Source organism: Acanthochromis polyacanthus, chromosome 18 (assembly GCF_021347895.1).
Source record: "Acanthochromis polyacanthus isolate Apoly-LR-REF ecotype Palm Island chromosome 18, KAUST_Apoly_ChrSc, whole genome shotgun sequence".
Lineage (NCBI taxonomy): Eukaryota > Metazoa > Chordata > Actinopteri > Pomacentridae > Acanthochromis > Acanthochromis polyacanthus.
Genome location: NC_067130.1, coordinates 6,921,055 through 6,942,272, shown reverse-complemented (window position 1 = coordinate 6,942,272; position 21,218 = coordinate 6,921,055). Strand labels below are relative to the sequence as shown.

The 21,218-nt window shown below is 38.7% G+C and overlaps 1 protein-coding gene across 1 annotated transcript; it reads right to left on the bottom strand.

Moving 5' to 3' along the window:
- Window positions 1–4,242: 4,242 nt before the first annotated feature.
- ggt1b (gamma-glutamyltransferase 1b) lies at window positions 4,243–20,168 on the bottom strand. Its single transcript, XM_051938836.1, has 14 exons — window positions 19,986–20,168; window positions 18,392–18,457; window positions 16,603–16,806; window positions 16,267–16,397; window positions 16,082–16,171; window positions 15,166–15,358; window positions 14,909–15,069; window positions 13,467–13,616; window positions 11,580–11,716; window positions 8,058–8,245; window positions 7,837–7,964; window positions 7,513–7,625; window positions 7,321–7,434; window positions 4,243–5,897 (listed from the first exon to the last, which is right to left on the bottom strand). The coding sequence occupies exons 3-14, from the start codon at window positions 16,767–16,769 to the stop codon at window positions 5,751–5,753; spliced, it is 1,719 nt and encodes a 572-aa protein (XP_051794796.1). The 5' UTR covers window positions 16,770–16,806; window positions 18,392–18,457; window positions 19,986–20,168; the 3' UTR covers window positions 4,243–5,750.
- Window positions 20,169–21,218: the final 1,050 nt, after the last annotated feature.

Genomic DNA, 21,218 nt, shown 5'->3' with positions numbered 1-21,218 from the left:
AGATGTGAGTTATGAGGACATGCAAATTTCTACTGTGTGTGAAGCACCACTGTTTTTGTTGTATGACAAATGAGTTAATCTGGATAAGTTGTGACTTCATCGCTGCGGTATCGTGATATTACCCTCTTTGTGTAAATAACAGCCGTTTAAATTAAGCATCATTTCAAAGTGTGCAGAAAACATCTCCCCGCTAACGATCTTTCACACACTCGGTGAAGTAATCCTGCGATGACTCTGCACACTTTCAGTCACAAAGTCCCCTGATGAAGCGAATTATCTCAACAGGAGTTATCAGATGCTTTTATATATGCAATTAGTTGTATCTGTCACAATGCCATCTGAGGCAGCGAGTCAAATTAAAACCTAAACTTGGATATGCACGGAGGCCTCCTCGTGCCTACGGGGTGTGTAAATTGGCCTGTCGGAGTTGCGTAACTCTGAAGTTTAGCGTGACTCTGTCGAAGTGAGACTGTGCTTAATTGGGCCTTCAAGGAAAATTCCAGTGCGACTGTGACTCCATCAACTCCAAAATAACTGTAACCCCACCAGATAACACGACTGAAGATACTTTAAATTACTTTTGCAGAAACACCCTGGATTAAACTAAGCAAATAGGTAAGATCCTCCCATTGGATAATTACTGCAGTGATGAATACGTTTCAGCTGCAACAACTTCTTTAACTCTAGCTGATGCAGTGAGGAGCTTCTCATTTATTAACCACCGTGTTGCAAGATATATCCTGTAGTTATGGAAAGGATGTTAATCTGTCTGAGACGTATCAAATTATTGGCCTGCATCAAGCAAAGAAAACAACTAAGGAGGTTTCTGAAACTACTAAAATCGGGGTAAGAACCGTCCAACACATCATTAAAACCTGCAGGATAGTGGAGAACCATCATCTTCAAGGGACAAAATCTTAGATGATCATAAGAAATCAACAGTAGAACTCACTATTAAACGGCTATGTTTAATAGTGAAAGTAAGAGCATTTACACACACACACACAATGCAAAGGGAACTCAAGGGATTGGGACTAAACAGCTGTAGCTCTGAGAAAACCACTGATCAGTGAGGCTCATCAGAAAATAACAGGCTTAAATTTGCTAGGTAGCATACAGATAGGACTCTGAAACACTGAAAGAAGGTCATGTACTCTGATGAGTCCAGATTTCCCCTGTTCCAAAGTGATGGGGGCATCAGGGTAAGAAGCGAGGTGGATGAAGTGATGAACTCATCATGTCTAGTGCCTACCAGCCTGTGGGGGTTGGGGTTATGATCTGGAGTTTGTCAGGTTCAGCAACGTCATGTTCCCAAAAAATGAGGTCAGCTGATACCTGAACATACTGAACGATCAGGTCTTTCCATCAGTGGAGTTTTTCTTCCCTGATGTTCATGGATATGTTCCAAGATGATGATCGCAGGATTCATGGGGCTCATATTGAGAATGAGTGGATCAAGGAGCATGAGATGGGTTGTCCTCCACAGAGTCCAGACCTCAGCCCCACTGAGAATCTTTGGGATGTCCCAGAGAAGACTTTGCACAGTGGTTCAACTCTCCCATCATTAATGTAAGCTTTTAAGTGAAGTCATCTCTGGACAGAAATAAATGCTGTGATATTACAGAAGCTTATGGAAACGATGCCACAGTGAATGAGTGCCGTTCTCAAAGCTAAAGACAGTCCAACAAAATATTAGAGTGTGTGACTTTTTTTTTTTTGGCCATACAGTGTAGTTTCAATGCAATACTGATCAGGAACAATTTAAAGCTGGGATTTTTTTTTTATTTGTTATTTCTGCTCCTTACAGCTCCTTTAAGTTTAAACCACTTCCTGCCAACAAAGTGTAATTTTTTTTAAAGAAGATAAAGTTCAGTGGGAAACTCCTGCAGTTTGTGAAGGAATTGGCCCCAAAGGAAATGTTTACACAGCTAGATCTGGAGAAAAGTCTCTGCTCTCTGAGGAACATCTCAAAGAATCCATCCTGCAATAAGGGTTCAGTATTGTTATCTAAACCCACATTAACAAACGCATCCATAGACATTAAATCACATCCCTCTGTGGGCAGTTGTCTGTCATCAGGAGGCTTTTTGTATGAAACCCATCATCATGGAAGTTCAGAAATACCTTGTCTGGCTGCACTATATGAAGGAGTGATGGTCCTTTTTGCTTTAGTTGTGTTTTCTTTATGTTCACTTCCATTTTAGGTCGATTATTTCCAGGTAGGCCTTTGTCAGACCTTGGGCACGCTTGTGACAGATAACACTGTAGTCGTGCTTGCAGAATGGCGGTGCACCACTGTGGTCCAGACTGGAGTATTTCAGCAGGAGTTAATGAACGTTAATAAAGTTTTTCTCAAAAATTACATTCTAGTTTGTGTCCAAACAGGACTTTTCAACCATGTGTGTATAGATATGCTGAAATATACTATCAAAGAAGCTAAAATATATCAAATGTAATTATTTAAGAGAGTGAAAACCACACTAATGAGCTGTTCTGATGATATATGCATAAAGGAAAAGGCCATATGTGAGTCATGGAATAGACAGTCTGTGAAAACTTAAAGGAAGCTTTGATTAGGGCGTTCTGTGAGCCCTCAGTGCATCTTTGCTTTCTGTGCACTGTTTAAATCACAAGATGTACTGAAAACAAAGATTGCACAGGGTTAGACTTTAAACAACAGCCTGCAAAGATCACACACAATGCGGTGATGCAGCTCATGATGGGAGGCGAGAATCAGGTGTTAATCAAACATTGAGCAGAGCTGTGACGCATGTCGAACCGAGTCAAGAATCTTGTTTGAGTTCACGCTTTCTGTGATAACTCCAGCTGATCTGGAGACCGACTCAAACCTGCTCTGTGTGTCGAACAAGAATCCTGTAAGAGACTGAAGACCACCGATTCTGTTCCGTGTTTCCTTTTATATGCATGCTATGAATATTTGGCGTTGGAGTCAGTCAGATTAAAGATTCACCACACATCCTCAGTGATGTTTCACGTAGAACCACCGGTGTTTCAGTTAATGATCAGAGCAGAGCTAATGACTGCCCTGTCGGCCTCAGCTGTCTTTATTGCCAACTTTCACTGACAGAATTACTCGTATGGCCATTGGTATGTTTGTCCTGGTAACTATTAACCTAAATACTCTGCGCTTAGGTGAGAATGTCAACAAAACTCACATCTTTGAAACTCTAAACTGATGTATCAAATATTTTACAAGATGATTTTTCATTTTATTTTTTAAGAACCGCCCGTCGAAACAGTTCCACAACATTTTCTTCAAGTTATATTCAAACTTCAATATTTTAGGAACAATTAAAGATTAAAGCCAGACATTTTAAGTATTATTTCTCATCGTGTCATTGATTCAGAATCTGCAGCGCTGGTTTAAGGCTACGTAAGCTGGACTCTTTGGAGAGTGCATGTACATTTATTTTACTGCTTACGTGTTTTCCTTCAGCCATCTCCTTCAATCAGTACATGAATTTAATGTGTGTAATAGGTAACAGTTCACTCGGTTTCTCTTGCTTACAAAGTGTGATCTAAAAATACACAAAATAAAACAATATATGTCCTAGTTGCATTTGGAGAACAACTTCAAACTCCAGAAATCTGTTCTGCTTGGATTAGTCTGTGCAGCAATATTTTTAGTTTTTTTGGTACAGCCTGATCAATCCATCATGAAAGGTCAACAATTTGTTTTCATTATTTTAACCGAGTATTTATCGTAACATGCAACTGCACGCGGGTCAGAAAATATCACCCATTGAATTATAAATTGTTTTGTTCATGTACTCAAAGATGGGATTTTTCGTGACTGCTTCATTTTGTTTAATATTTCAGCACACCCCATAATCAGAGCTATTTAATCTACTTGTCCGATGGTGTAAATTCAGAATAAATGCATGATGAGAAATCTATCCAGCTGAAGTTTTACAAATGTCCTAATACATATTCGTAGGTTATTACATAAACAAATCTGTGGTTAACATTTGTACTTTTTTTTTTGCTCCAAAACAGTAAGACAGTGTATTTTAAAAAAAGCTTTTTCTATATGAGTCCCTGTGATCTATTTCTACAAGGCAGTTATTTCTGCATAAGTGAATGATAAATGTATGTATATGAAAAAAATGAATATTTGTGGCTCCAGCGAGCATGCAAAACAAAACAAATCCAGTTCCTGTGCCACCACTGAGCGAGTAATGGACTGAAACAGTAGAAAATGAACAAAAAAAAACACATCTGCAGCGTCTCCTGTACACATTTAATCAAATCCTTTTAAAAATAATCCTGTGACATAATAATAAAATATGTCTAATCACATGGGGATTGCAACATGTTTCTTTTTAAATAAATATGCATCCATGAATATTAAACCACTTCGTATCAGAACATCGTTTGTATCACATTTGAACCAGTCATCTGGAGCAAAACGCTGATCTCTGACTTTACACCAGTTTAGAAATAATGTGAGTCATTTACATTGCGGCTGATGGAAGATAAGGCCTGAGTCCCAGTGTTGACTGTAGGCAACAACAGCTGTAATGTTGTTATGAGGTCATTACAGGCAGTTGCACTCTGGGCTGTGAGAAAATTACTGCAAGTCATTATATATATTCTGTGGGACTGTTTGACACTGAGGTGTTGCAGTCCTTCATTTTAACTGCAGCTCCCGCCTGATCTCTCCGTCACCTCGTATCAACAGTCTGCCTACAGTATAGAAAAGTTTGAAAGGACTGAAAGGACACAGGAGTTCACTCTCAGTTCTGCTTCATTTTATCTATTATTATTTCCCTTAATTCAGAAGTCAATCATTAGTAACTACTGAAGATAAAACTTATCAGATATTTACTGGAAACAATTATGCTTCATACTGTTAATGATTTACAAAAATGCTTCATAAATAGAGGAGTTATGTACTTTTAACCCTCGCGTCGTCCTGCAGGTCAAATTGACCTGTTTTAAAGTTTGAAAATGTGGAAAAAATATATATTTTCACAGTGAAAACTTCCACATTTTCAACATTTTTGGGAAATTTTTTAAACATTTTTTGGTGCAAAAAAAGAAATATTAAAATAAAAATTTCTTCAAGAGCATTCAGAATAAAATCAGCCAAAATCATTGGATTTTGGTTTATTTTATTCCAAGTTTTCTTAAAGAAAATATTAAAAGTTTTACTGATATATATGGAACCACTCTAGAAATTTTTAGGATTTATTTGGAAGATTATTATTTTTCTATTTTTTACATTTCTATTTCTTGCCAAATTTGTGAATTTCTCTTTTTAAAAAAAATAAAACTTGGAAGGGAAACTTTCTAGGAATTATCTTCCTGAAGATTGTGCAAATTTTATAAATTTGGGGAATTTTTGGCTGAATCTTTGGATTTTTTTTTTCAGAGAAGGGAAGAAAATGAGGACAACAGGAGGGTTAACACTGTTTCATCGGTAGGTAAAGAATAATTCAACATTTGCGCTTCTATTTTTCACATTACAACTTCAGAAATAACAGTAAAGCTATTACTTGAAATATCTTGGAAATTAGTCATAGACATTAAAAAATGTGGCTTGAATTCAGTAGACATCAGTCAGCTGTGGCACCAAGCTCATGAACATTATCGCAGCTTAAGAACAGAACAACTGGTGCCCAGGATGAGTTGACAATGGCTGCTGGATCTTTATTAAGTTTCTAATCTCTCGGGTGGAGTAACGGAGTCAAGGTTCAGACAGCTGCAGCCTCCCTGAGTTTATGATCTCAGTATCCCGCTGCGTACGCCCACTTGCGAGGATCTGACTGAGCGTACAGCCAGTCACCGTGACGAAGCACCGCCTGAATCACGGCTCCTGTTGATGTCAACAACTCCGTCGTGTGATTCTTGCGTGCCAAACCTTCCAAGATATTCTGTAAGACAAAGCATGTTATGAGGAAACTGCAGAAAAAGCTGAACTGTTGTGGCATGGAAACCAGCTAAAGCATGGATCAATAAATCTGTGTTTTCTGTACTAACAGGAAATAAGACCCATATTAAGAATGCATGTAGAAAAGATTCTATCAATAAGTGAGAAATTAGAGAAGATATGACGTGCTGCTTGACCCCCGTGTCGTCCTTCGGGTCAAAACTGACCCAGTTTAAAGTTTGAAAATGTGGGAAAAAAATATGTATTTTCACAGTGAAACTTCTGATGTCCATATTTTCAACATTTTTGGGAAATCTTTGATCATTTTTTGATGGGGAAAAAAAGAAATGTTAAAAATGTTTCTTCCAGTGTTTTTTTTTTGTGTGTGGGAATTTTCTTAAAGTAAATATCAGAAGTTTTACTGATATGTATGTAATCACTTTAGATATTTTTAGGATTTTTTTGGAAGATTTTTACTCATTTTCTGAAAATATTTACAAGAATTTTCTTGTCAAATTTGGGTGATTTTTTTAAAATAAAATTTTTAAGGGGAACTTTTAAGGAATTATGGGAATTTTCTTCCTGAAGGTTTTGCAAATTTTCAGAAATTCAGAAAGTGTTTAATAGCATAGGAAGTGTTTGTAAGAGAGTGGGAAATTGTTTCTAAGAGTGTTGGGATAGTTTACAAAGCCGTAAAATAAATGTAAATAATAAAATAAATATGGCCGCTTCTTCACAGATTTTTGCGTATAATGGGGGGGTCTTGAACGTAACCCTTGTGACAGACAAAGGACCACCGTATGACACATTTCAAAAATGACTTTTACTCTTTAGAGTCCTGCTTTGCTAAACTGCTCTAGAGAAAATACATTTATTTGAATTTATATGCTCCCCCTGGAATAACACCACTTGTTAAGATGGCCTCAACCTGGGTATCAGGAACTGAACTATCTTTTGTATAGGAGCAGAAGGAATTCATTTTTAATTTTTACGTTTTTGTTTTTTTTTGCCTGAGCAATAATTTAAGCTAATTAGAAAAGCAAAGATGTATTTAAACTATGTCATATCAGGATGTGAAAGCTGCACTGTGTAGTTTCACAAACTTTTTAAGATTTCATTTTTAATCCATCATAAATTATAAACCAGTCAATATTTTCTTTTTTTGTGATAATAGTATTAGATAATACGCCTGTTTCTATCCACAGATTACAAATTAGGTTACTGACTGCTGAAATATCTTCCTCTGTGTTGCTCCACTGTATTGATCCCTGAAGGTAAATATAATAAAGAGCGTCCCTCGTGCCGGTCATGGTTGAGGTGTTTTGGTGTTTTGCTGGGGCTTTGGATGACGGATCATCTCCCTGAGCACCGCGCCGACCGGCTGTTAGTTCCACATATCAGTGCTGTTTGCTGTTGGTGACACTCACTATGTCAAAGCCAGGCTCGGCTACAGTGGTGTTGGGACTCAGCTGGTTGTGGACCCTCGGATCTGACACAGATTTTTCCAGGTCGTAGTTAAAGAAGAGCGCGTTCAGAATCACCTGCAGAGCAACAAAAGATGAAAATCCAAACAGTAAGAAGTGCATGTCTATCAACTCATGACTTTGCATTTGTCTCACCTGAGCTACAGAAGTAGTGATCTTTGTCCCTCCTGAACCTCCGACCACCATCTTAACTTTGTTGTTTTTGTCAAAAATGATGGTTGGACACATAGAAGACATCGGCCTTTTCCCTTTAAATAGAATTCAGAGGTTAATTCAGTGAACACAGACTAATAAAACAAGAGCATGTTTATTTTCTCCTCCACCAACAACCGTGTCAAGAAAGACAAGCCGACATCTGCGTGACCTTTAAGCCATCTGCTGTTGAGAAACTAATCTATATTACAGCTTTAAGGCTTTTGAGAAGCCCTTAAGTGTGTTTTCAGTTCTAATCAATCTAACCTGGCCTGATGAAGTTGTTCGGTGAAGGAGGAATGCCGAAGCTGTTTGTGATAAGCGGGGAGCTGAAGTCGTCCATCTCATTGTTGAGAATTATCCCTGTTGAGTTTGACATGACTTTGGAGCCCAAACTGCAGAAAAAAAACAACCAGGACATTACTAGGTGAGTTGCAGGAATAAGAGTGATCGACAGACATGTTTCCTGGTGGGTTAGGGGGTCGTACTATCGGTTGACGGTGCTGGTGGCGGCCACAGCGCTTCCATCTTTTGCTATCACAGACAGGTGTGACGTCCCGTGATTTTCATTCATGTAGAACTCCGGCTCGTAGTAGCTCATCTCGTGTGTGGTGTCGTCAGTGATCTTGTCATGGAGGTCATCGGCGTAGGCGCTTGATGTCATATTCTGGATGAGCTTTGGGGCAGAAAGATTAGAATGATTCAAATACAGAATTCTCAGTAAAAAATTATGCAACTTACACTGTAAAAAAGAGGTTATTTTTACGGTAAAATTCTGGCAGCTGTGGTTGCCAGAACGTTACCCTAAAATCATGGTAAAACATTTTCATTTACAGTAAAGAAGTGCATCGATACAATCAATTTTATGGTTTAAAAATGTGCTTCATTCCATATTTTACTGTAAAAAAAGTTTTAGCCTTTAAAGAAGTTTAGTTTTTCTTTAAAATTTACATGAAAATACCATATAAAATAAAGTTTCAAATTATAGTTATTGCAGCATTTTTTAAATTATCGCCACAACAGTTCGTGTGTTATTTAATGCGTGCAGAAACAACATATGTGCAAAAATCGCAGCTATAGCTGTCATAAATATTAAAGTCCATTATTAACACAAAAGTATATCAATCTGACCGGTACAAACTGTTTTTTGTTGTTTTTTTTTTTTTTTTTACAAATACCGCCATGTTTGCTGTTAGAAATATTAGAATAGAATAGAACTTTATTTGTTATTGCAACAAGTACAACGAAATTGCAAATTACAGCATGTTTCTATTAAATAACTGTCCAAGAGAAAGGAAATGTATTTTTTTATGAGAAAATATGTAAAATAAATAAAGAAAAAATACTGTTTCTTTCTGATTAGCTTATTCATGGTGATTCAGTGTTAAACAAACATTACCAACTGGTTAAAAAATGTACAGATTTTTACTGTCATGACTTGACAACATTTCACTATAAAATTTATTAACATTTTTTCACAGTGTAGAAATGACCTTTATAAAGCCCTAATTAGCAACAACAAACACTCAAATTACTGATTTTTTTTTTAACGTATATTCATTAGGACAAGGTGGGAGTTTATACATTTTGGTGATATTTCATAGTTACTATTTGTAAAATGAAACCTTCAACTTGAATGACCGTATCGGTTATGACCCAACATTTCTGTTTAAAGACAGTCTGCATAAGGAGCTTGAAGCAAATCTCAAACGACTGTCACCCAGAAAACTACTTTAAAAGACTTTCTCGCTTTGTTTCGTAGCGTGTTTTTAAGCTTCAGTTTCATTTTCACCTGCTGTTTGATTCGATTTAGCCATAAAAGTTGTTTACTTAAAGATGATCATTTGGGTTTAAAGTACAACCTTTCGCATTAACGACATATTGAAAGATAAAGAGTGAAGGTGGTGCCAACTTTTACATTCATTTATTCATACAACCAGTAGAAGTCGTCCACCCTTTTAAAACTGTAACTGCAGGTCATAATAAGCTGCATGCAAATCAAAACATAGGGTCAAATCTGAGAATCTGAGAGTGGTTGATTTGGTGGTTGGATGCTGCCAGTCTCTTTAAAACATGTTAACGCAAACAGGATACAAAAGTAAAAATATTGCATAATATTCACATAACAGAGTGGAAAAGCAAAGATGTTGCTCTTAAATTCTGCGTAGATTGCCACAGCATTTGCTACTCCAAAATTCTGTGTAGTACTCTGCTATAAAACAGGACATTAGCTCTGATAGCATGTCAGGTCAGGTCATTGATTGCCTGCTACCGATCAATAACAAAAACAAACTCCTCTGGAAGTTTTTCATGGCCAAGAAATAGCTCTCCTAACACCCCCCCCCCCCCCACACACACACACACACACACACACACTTCCCCAAGGACACCTGTTGACTTTTGGACCAGTCCATCCGAGGACGTCTCCATAGCAACCTGCTGTGTTATCGCGCTTCCACCCTCGCAAACTGAGACACCGGCGGTCTGGGACGGAAGGAGATTGGCTACACGCATAGACACACACTTGGACTCATGAACTGAGGACTGAGCTTACATTCACACACACATGCCCACCCCCCTATGGCGCAGCAGCTGCATAGGAGACCGACTACTGTGCTGAGCTCCCTGTCCCATTACCCCCCTCCTTATCCCAACTAACCTTGTCTAATGTCATGCTTTGCTTGTTGCCGGTTTGTTTTTTTCAGGTTCCTTCTCAAATTGAATTTCCCAACATTGGAGGTTTCATTTGGTATAACGAACCTTTTTTTTCATTTTACCCTCTGCTATCCCTACCCCGATCCCAAATGTCTTTGTTTATCCTTTTGCTAAAGACAGGCAGCGCGCTCTGGGTGCAGCAGCCTGAGCTGCCATTGGTAGAGCAGCTCAAGTTAAATTTAATTGTGTATGGAAGTGTGCAATGACAATAAAGTTCTTCTCTTCTACTAAACTGGCCCCATTGAGACTTTTGTCTAGATGAGGAGGGTGAGACTGGACATCCTGTTGGGACCAAACAAACAGCCCGATCTCACGGGGATTCGTGAAACTGTCACGTAAGTTTTAGTTTCGGTTTCGTGTGCACCAACACGATTTCGTCATGTTTTTCGTGCCGCTCACCACGAAATGCGCACCAATGTATTTTCAACGGCGGACTTTTCGTGCCACTCAGAACGTATTTCAAAAGAATGTGTATATTATATTTTTAATGTAAAACCGTGGCGAATCCAACGCTATATTTTGCATGACATCGTCCCTAAACATAACCCTAACCATAACCCTAACCATAACCTAACCATAACCTAACCATAACCTAACCATAAGCCGGTGGTACACTTACCAATTTGCATAGGAATTTCAAGAATGTCCGGCGGCACGAAAAACATGACGAAATCGTGTTGGTGCGCACGAAACCGAAACTAAAACTTACGTGACAGTTTCACGAATCCCCGTGAGACCGGGTTGAAACAAAATATCCACCAAAGGTCTGTGGTGGATTGTTGCCGGTCGTGCAGGCCTCGTGCCAGGCTCTTCCCTGAGAGCGGTGAGAAACATAACTGTATTCGGTCAGTCGCTGCAACAGGCATTGACTCCAGTTTGCCTTGCCGCTGGATATGCCAATTACTTCCAAGAATGTGCTGTTAGTTTGCGCAAAAGCTAGCAGCACAGCAGATATCTTGCAAGCAGTTTCCGATGCTAATATTGGTAGCAGTAAATTGACCCAGAAAGAGTTTTATTTTAACAATCCTGGGAGCTGTTCTTTGGAAATGGTCTTGATTCGCTTGTTTTTTCTTTACTGCTACAGTTCAGGTTTTGATCATTGAAGCTGCTCAGGTCAGATTTTGACAAATTAGAAATGTTCCATGTACAAAAGTTGTTTCTCTGAGTAATACAAATACGCCTTTATCCCTTCAGTGGATGAAGGATGTTTCTCTCTAATAATGTAAGAGCCTCTTGGAATACGTCACACAATTGTACGGTTGCACCAAAACTGAAAGCAGTGACTGTGTTCTTACATCTGTGATGTTCAGAAACTTGGGATCTCCAAGCAGGGTTCTCTTTGCATAAGCAAAACGAAAGGCCTCCACGATGCGATGGTAGGTCAGAATCTTTTTCTCAGTGTTCGCCACACTATCCGGGTTGAATTTGTATCCTGAAAATGGAAAATACAACAATCATCATCCATCAGTTTGGATCACAGCTTCACCCATCTGTCGACACTCAGATGACAGTTCAGGCAGGAAAAAAGGAAACAGACAAAATGGACTTGACCCAGGCGGTTCCTGTGTTTTTATTTAGTGTAAAAGCTGCTGTGACCAGACCGGGGGTATTAGCCTGAGCTGACAGCTGCAGAAGGAAACAGGAACAGGGAAGGCTGAGGGAAGCGGAGAGTTTTGGTTTGATGGGTTTCAGCTGTCGGACACAGACAGGCGTCACGGTAATAATCAGCAGGATGAAAGTTTTGGCCGGTGACTGCAATGTGTGTGTGAAGCTTCATCCACTCAACTGTGTCCAATTAGAGGTAAATTGGTGAGATTAGTGTTAGGGTGTGAGGCGGGGCGGGGGGGGGGGGGTGCAGTGAGTGGGTGGTCAGTCACAGGAAAGGAAAGGTTTGGGGAGATTAATTACTTCAGCGGGAAGTTTCTCAACTAATCCTCCGAGGCAGACACTGTCACTGTACTGAGAAGTAGCTGGAGCAGGGACACGGTGTCTTCACAGACCAACAGTTTGGATTTTATGGTCACTGCTGAAGTATCGGAGCAGCCAAGAGAGAAAATGTCTGCTTCATCAGACAATAAAGATAGATTTTGTTCGATCATGATGTACATAGAAATGTACATAGACAAGATTAGATGATTAAATAATGAATGATGAAGGCAGCGACAGGCAGCCATCGTCTTTAGAACTTCTGCCAGAATGGCTCCCTTGTGATTTTAACTCTCTTCTCTAAATTGGATGAAGTTAATTCAAACTTCAGTATCTTATTTGTGTCATTTTGATGCACCATCAAACAACGTAATGTAAGATGGCACATTCCACCTGTGGATCTATAACTGTAGAGGCCTTACAATTTCAAAAAGAGCCAATAATATATTAGTTCCAAGAAAAGAAATGTTAAAATCCTACATGAATGATACCGAGTCAGCCAAAATAATGTATACACACATCAAGGCAAGAAAAACTTGCATAAATATTTCAATACCAAATTTATTCAGACATCACGAGATGAATACAAGTTATTTTTGACCTCTACAATTACAAGAGGTGCTCAAAGTGGTGGACAGTGGCTTCCAGACATTTCTGTGTACGGCAGACTACTGCTTGGGTAACGTTGGCCAAAGTGTCTAATGGGATTGATGCACATGCATTTTCAATTTCTTGTCTAAGGGCCACCAGTGTAGTCCGTTTCCTTCATCTTCGAAACTTCGAAAGACGCATCTATATGTATAGAAGTACTTACACAAATTAAATATTTCTGCAAGTTTTTTTTCCTGATGTGTCTACATTATTTTGGCTGATTCTGTGTGTGTGTATGTGTGTGTGTGTGTGTGTATATATATATATATATATACACACATAGTTTAACAAGTTATTCGAGATGCTGGCAGCATCCAGTTCAGTGAATATTACTTGCACATTCTTCCAAATAATGTTGCTTTTGTTTATATCCTGGATTATATCTGCTGCCATTGACAGAGCATCACAAATGTTGCCCTGTGTTTGACAGTGTTGCTCAAGCTTTTAGGTAACATTAAGTGAGAAAAGGCTTTTTTATTTTAAGCGCAGATTTACTATACGGTACATCAACATGCCGCTTACAGTCGAGTCCTTTCTGTGAGGCTGACATTAAAGCACATTCACCTCCCACTCGGGATGCTTTTGGACAAAGCATCAAGGCTTACCATTCAAGATGTTTAATATCAGCGTTAGCACAGGGCCGCTAGCAGGGGTATTGGGAACAGCCATGGTGTACTCCCCCACATTCACCCTTAGAGGATTCTCATCCAAGACAACCGCATAATCCTTCAGATCCTCCATTGTGATGATGCCGCCTAAACACAGGTTGAACAAACACTGTGAATGCACACAACTGGTGATACAAATCCTGATCGCTCTGGGAACTAGATGTGCAGAGAGGTGCATGTGAGTGTAGCCTGGAGTCTTGGAGCAAATGACTTTTAGTGAAAATGGCAGAGGGAATAATGAGGAGAATGATAATGTTCTTTTGCTTTGTGGGTACAGAGGAAACAGCTGTTCTAACTGTAATACAGATTTAATAAATGAGTCTGTTTTCAGTACTTTTTTTTTTTTTTACGATAAGTCATAAAAGTAGAAAGTTAGTATTGCTACCAGTAATGGCAGGTCAGTTTAAATGTTGGCTGTGTGTCTGGGTTCAGTTCAACATATGGCATTATATACTGTAGACAGTAAACTATGGGGACATTTCTATAAAGGATAAACTCTTGGTTTTATAATCTATGCTCATCCACGTTCCTAATATAGGAAAAAAAGTGTGAAAGTCCGTCTCTGGTCATTGATTAAACCCCTCTCTGTGTGATAGAGTTACATAGTTAGAAGATTTTCCATTACAATAATCCTTTCCTGCTTTAAAATGAGATGCAGCTCCACACATCATCTTCTCTCTACCACACCGTCGATCTGTTCCATCGAGTAAAATTCATCAAATAAGCCAGTCTCATTTCACTTAGTCCTAGTTAGTTAGTTAGTTTCAGTTCCACAAAGCATAATTAAAGCTCAGATACTGATGGAAAAGCGATGATTTTACCACCGATTCTCTGGTGTTCTGACATATTATTTGACTTAAGTAGCCCAAAAATCTACTTAAACAGACCATAACTCTCTGTACCACAGCTGTTCACCATTTTTATTGATGTGATTGCATAAACTCGAGCTGACCTTTATGGAACCACTTTAGTGCTGACTGATTTGGTCGTTAAATTTAGGTAAGGTGTTGGACTTTAATCCCCACTTTTCTTCCCTCATTTTAAAGAATGCAAACACTGTAAAACTTCTCCTAATTATATAATGGCAAGTTGTAACATTTAACTTGAGCCATAAATGTTTGAGCCAGAAACTGACTTGATTGATTTTGAAAGCTCCACCCCGTTGGTTTGTTAGCTTTTGTTACGTGTGAAACCCCAGAAGTCTAAGTCTGTGCTTTTGAGATGCTTTATTTTCAAGGTGGAAATGCTCAGCAATGGCATCGACTGTTTATTTTGCTGTGTCTGCTAGCATATGAACCACGTCCAAAGGCAAACAAAAAACGATATTCGCTTTAAGGACTTTAGGATTAGCTTGTGTGACTATTTGAGCAGAACACTACCTGCTGCCTGAATGTCCTTCACTAGGTTCTGAGCCAGTTCTCCCGTGTAGAAAGTGTCAGGACCCTCCTCGGCTATCTTCCTGTAGGTCGCTGCTAGTTTGATAAATTTCACGGTTTCATTTTCTTTTAGGACGTCACCGTTTTGTCCACAAAACACTTCACTGAAAGAAGAGAGGAAAAGACCATGAAAGATGTAGAATTCCTTATAAAGGGACCGTGAGATGATCAGACTGCGAATGCAAGTTGCTGCCTCTCACCAAAGGGCTTCATCATTCAGGATGGTTTTCTTGTTTTGGGACACAGCATTGGCCAGTGCCCTGCCCAGAGGAAATCCTTTCTCTGCAAGTTCAATGCTCGGCCCGAACAAGTCTTTCCAAGGCAGTTTACCATGTCGTTGGTGCGCCATCTGGTAACCTCGAATCTCCCCTGGTACAGCAATGGACAGCCCTCCTACCAGCCATAGAGAACAATTAAACAGAGTTACGCTTTCACCTTTTGACCCTCCTGTTGTCCTCATTTACAGGCACCAAAAAATATTGCTTCCTTGTCTGAAAACATTCCAAAAATTCAGCAAAAAAAATCCCCAAATTTATGAAAATTTGCAAAACCTTCAGGAAGAAAATTCCAAAAATTTCTTAAAAATTTCTCTTAAAGGTTTTATTTTTTTTTTTAAAAACTAATTTGGCAAGGAAATTCTTGCAAATATTGTCAAAAAATGAGTAAAAATCTTCCAAAAAAAATCCTAAAAATATCTAAAGTGATTACATATATATCAGTAAAACGTCTAATATTTTCTTTAAGAACATTCACCAAAAGAATCAACCAAAATCCAGCAAAATTCACTGGAGTTTGGTTGATTTTTTTTTTGGTGAATGTTCTTAAAGAAACATTTTTAACATTTTTTTTCCCCACCAAAAAATGTTCAAAGATTTCCCCAAAATGCTGAAAATGTGGACATCAGAAGTTTCACTGTGAAAATATTTTTTCCCCCACATTTTCAAACTTCAAATTTCGACCCGTAGGACGACAGACTTTTATTGATATTTTGCCGCCTTTGAGTCTGCTGTATCTCCTTCACACTACTTATTCATTGTCTATTATGTGGTTATCTGATAATTCTCAAGAACAGCTTCCTCAGCTTGTTTCCACATCAGATAACTGGTTAAACATTACCTTTCTGGGCTAACTCTGTGTTGTTGCCAAACATGTTCTCCGTTGCATTGCCTGGTGCCGTCTCCCTGGCGTCAATGGTCTCGATTTTCCCTGTAAAGAAGTCACACAACAAAAGCAGGCATAAGAAAGCTGTATGGGAAGTTACACAACAAAGGTACATTTTGAGTTGGAGGTGCACATCGTACCAGTTTCTGCGCTATAGATGTTGAAGAAAAGCCCTCCTCCTATGCCCATGCTGTGAGCGTTCATTAATCCAACACACAAAAAAGCAGCTATAGCTGCATCCACTGCAGACCCTCCTTTCAACAGCGTGTCTCTGTGGTAAAAAATAATTAAAGCACACAAGAGGAGGAAGGGAGGGAGTGGAGATTTGGTTTTTACACTTAAGATCTCAAGACTGCGTAGGCTTAGATGGGGATAAATTAGCAGGTTCCAGTGCTAAATTTGTGTGTGCTCGTGGATTTTGCTGTATGTGCAAGTTTCTTTGTTTATTTCGCATGCTTGCACATACAAATTCTCACCTGCCGATCTCTGAGCACGGCCCGGCGTCTGCTGCCACGGCTGCCGTCAGGTACACATGCTCCCCTGGGGGCTTCCTCCTCGGCATGCCGTAGAAGACGCCCAGAAATGTGGCAACGGCCGCCACCAGCAGCAGCATCACCGCTACCACGACTATCTTCTTGACCATTTTTGCGGCTGGAGATCTATAAATGATTTATTTAACCCTAATGAAAGAAAAAAAAAAGCATCATCTGTATATTAAAATTTCAACAGTAACTAATTACAATTACACAGAAATCAAAAACAGGAATCTTTTAAAAATGGCATACAGCACCTTTAATGTCATAAAATGACAGATTGTCAGTGTGTAAAACATGCAAAGGTCTATTGACCTTTTTATACACATCAAATCAATCCAGCTAACCATTTCACAGATCAGTTTCCAGCCTTCTAGAATAAGAATTTAAGACAGGGAACTTGAGATGATGAAAAGTTTGCACATGTAAATGGATGCAAATTAAATCCAGGGCACTTTTTTTTCTTTTTTTTTGCAAGTAGCGTTGAAAACACCCCGATGACAGCTGTTTGTTGAAATATTAATTTTGGTAAAAATGAGGACACATGCTACTGTGTTCAATAATATCTCCCCTGTTATCCGCCTGCACTGACTGGACACTTCAGCTCAACATGTAGACGCTGCATCTGTATGTTTCCATCAAATTTCAAATAATCCACCTACAAAATACTAAAACATGCAGCTGTTGTGTACATTTACTTGTCCTGAGACCAAATTTAAAAAACTGGGAGAAAAGAATGTTTGAATATATTTAGAAAAACGCCAAATGAATTTGGAGTTCCCCCTAAAATGCAGCTTTTCTCTTGTCCCACCAGCAACTGATGACCAAATTGAATCTCAGATGAAAGTTAAAATTAAATTGAAATCTAATTTTTTTGCTATTGTTTTTTTCATTGATGTCTCTTGTAATTTTGGGAACATTTTGCAATCAACATAATATCAATCAATCAATCAATCTTTATTTATAAAGCCCTTTTCATGCCAGGGAGCAGCTCAAAGTGCTTTACATAAAAACAATACAACAATTAAAAGCACTTAATACAAGAGATATAAAAACAAACACACGCACACACATACACATACACATAAACACACACTCACACAAACTCGGGAATTAAGAACATTTGAGGAAACGCTATCTCACACAGTGGGGAAACACCAGAGAATAAGGAACAGAGTAAAATGGAAAAAATAGGATATATAATATATAATACTCTAAATAATAATTATTATTAAGCATGGAATGTGTGTCCCACAACAACCCTGTTAGCAAAACCTTTTTAGCTGGTAGAAGAAGAAGAAAACAGCGAATCACATGAAATGCTGGAATTAACATCATCAAACAGTTTACCTAAAGAATGGGTAGAGCAAAGCTATGTCCTCTCTTCTATTTTTCATATTTTCACAACACTGTCAGCCGTGCTTGAATGTCTCACTCCGCCTCATATTATCAGGATCAGACTCATTCTTTTGACTTTATTCTTTTTCTTTCTATCAGTAAGTTTGTCCTCTTGGTCAGCAGTAACAGCTAGCTAAATATCTAGCTTCTACTTCTAAGAAAAGCAACATTAGCATGGATTAGCAACCCTGTTACTGTGATTAGAGTAGTGTTAGAAAACAACAAACATAACACGGAATAAAAATGATTTGATTGATGCGTGAATATGGAGCAGAATATTGTAAAAGCAAATAAGACCTCATGCACTGGAAGTAAGTAACTACAAAGGACTCACTGATTATCTTTGCTGCAGTGCTACTGCTCCGTCTTCCAGATCAGATGAGGAAGTTCCTCTCGCAGTCTGAAAACATATGAACCTGGTTAAATAACTGTTTTACCACTCTAATAAATATTACATAAGTGTGGCCATAATTTATAGCCATCCAGTGTGTAAGAAGTCATGTGCTTGTTGGCCAAGATAACTCATATCAGTTTGGAGAAAATCAAGCCTGATCAAAATCGCATTCACCTGATTATTGTAAATAAGTTGAGACTGAAGAAATCCATTCCTAAACAACAATTGTGACTTATTACCAACCTCATCCCATCACAGGTTAAAGTACAGTCGCTGCTGTCTACTGTCTCCAGAAGTCAAACATTATACCAAATGTCTGAATATGTTACACAGAAACTGTTTACTGTCATTCAGATGAATACCTATGGTGATGTTTTCATTTAAAATAATGCAACCTTTATGCTGGTAACCAATATGGGTTTAGAATTGCCTATTTATTAGGGTACCTTCTAGTAATCGAGCCTCTAAATCCTAACAAAGTGCAGTTGTCTGAATTATACTGCAGAGCACTTTAGTAGAAGTGAGATGATCTGACTGTGAGGCAATCAGTGTTCCCCCCTGGCAGCACTTTCTGGAGCCAATAAGACAAGCGGAAGAAGCAAGCCTCGGGTATTTTAGCTGAATAACACCTCCGAAACCCAGAAGCCTTAACTGTCATGCAGATTCTTTGCTCTGTGAAAAGGAATGAAGCCTGATTGCATAACAGGGAAATGTATTGATTTAGCTGCACGGCACGAAAATAAAGTCAGACGTTCCTGTACACAAACCATTTATACACAGATCTCACCTGCTTCTCACCTCAAAGTACTAAAGCAGTGCAGCAATTAAAAGTTGAAACGGAAACTTCATGAGGTAAAGCAACAGCAGAGGGAAATCCAGATGCAATCTCTGCTCTTAGATTTAGATTCACTTTTTTTTTGTTGCTTGGATGGATGAGATTCACCTTCCCAGACATGTAAAACAATTTTCTTGTCTTACCTTGATTCCTCCCGGGGCCCGTGCAGCAGGTTGTTTGCTGTGTCTGTCTGCTGCAGTTTATAGGTGATAGGCTTCCTATCACAAAGTCATTAAACTTTAACCCACCCCGCCATAAAAGCTAGAACTTGTGTTGACGTCGGGGGGTGAAAGACGCAGAGATAAACAGATACAACTCGAAACAACAATCATTGTCAGATGATCTGCGCTCAGTCTTCACATAACTTTCCAGTACTCCCACATATCAATTGCATGACCCTGAAACTGAGAGTGAGACATCACTGACATCACTCCACTACATGAAAGCTTTTTTTTTTATTTATCTGCACTGATACACATCCGTGAAAAAGATTAACCAGCAGGAGCCTCAGTGTGGTTTTTCATTTTAAATAGATGACATATGACTCTAGGACGTCAACGCTTTGACAAAATGATAAATTAGGGCCTTGTTTCACAGCTAGAATGCAATGCAACTCAAGCATTAATGTTGTTGGTTTTTTCTTTCTTTTCTTTGTATGATGGCTTTGATATCTAAGCTTTAAATAAAGTACCTCCTCACCAGGAAAATGAAGGCTTTCAGGGCTGCGAGGGAGAAGATCACATCTGCCATGGGGATAGGAATGAATGCTAGGAACAAACTGCAGGGGAACCGTGCGAAGGAGTGCAGGGCTGGAGGAGAAGGGTCAGTTAAATAAGCAGTCAGGCCAATAGGTGGTGAGCAGCAGGGACAGGACAGATGTGTTTCTCAACACAGAAACCCCACAATTATAGCCCCCTCTAAACTGACCCTCTTCTGTGTCAGCTCTGCACTCCCAGTGATGCTCCACCCAGCAAAATGCTTTAAAGGAGAAAAAACAAAGTGCTCAAAAATCCAATTTGTTTCAGCTCCAGATGGCCTGAAGGTGCACAAGGAGGGGTGGTCCACAAACAATTAGAGAGGGCTGAGACAGAGGGACTTACAACCGGCCTTGAGTCTGTTTTCCAGCAAAATAGCTCATGTTATGTTTAAGCTTGATAAGGTTGCGAGAGCTGGTCCTATGATGTCACATTCTGGGTCAATATATAATTGCGGGACTTTTTGTAATACAGTTGACATTTTTGCTGTTTTAGGCCTAAAACCAACATGGCCGCCTATAACCAAACACCACATGGCATTTTTAGACAAAGATTCTTCTAAATAGTCTATAAACAATTGAGTAGAATTGAAATTAAAAGTTATTTCTAAAGAACCTGTTGACATGCCATAAATCCACACTTGACACACACTATTTTATATTTAATAACTCAGAAAGCCTTGGAGTCTTCCAGTCTTTTCTTCAGGAGGAAATGACATCATGTGGAGCAGGTCATGTGATCTGGAATTAACACACTTCCTGGAGAGGTGTTTTTGTAACGGGGAGCTTAGTTGAAAGAGATTTCTCAGACACAGATACAATTTCCATACAAAATTTGACATATGGCCAACTAAGAAATATCTGTCATGATTATCTCAACTTAATAAAAAGAGCACAATCAAAAAGTTTTGAATAAACTCATTTTATTATTGTTTAGCTAATTAGAAGGTGGTTGTTATTAAATTTGGACGATTATTTAGTTGACATTTTGGCTATGTTCAGTCATTTTTTATTGATAAGTGATTGTTTCCATAATAAATAATTCTGGAATTTGTAAAGACATGATCATAATGAACATAAAACATAATTTTTTGTACTTTCGATAAAAATGTATGGAAGATATATCCCATAGACTTTAAAAGTCCCTCAATTATATATTGACACTTCTACAGCAAATC

Coding starts and splice junctions, on each gene's coding strand:
- ggt1b (XM_051938836.1), bottom strand. CDS start 16,769: ATGGTCAAGAAGATAGTCGTGGTAGCGGTGATGCTGCTGCTGGTGGCG. Junction 13,617..14,908: donor GAAGGACATTCAGGCAGCAG/GTAGTGTTCTGC, acceptor ACCTGTGTTTAG/GCGGCATCATCACAATGGAG. Junction 7,626..7,836: donor GAACAACTTCATCAGGCCAG/GTTAGATTGATT, acceptor TTCTATTTAAAG/GGAAAAGGCCGATGTCTTCT.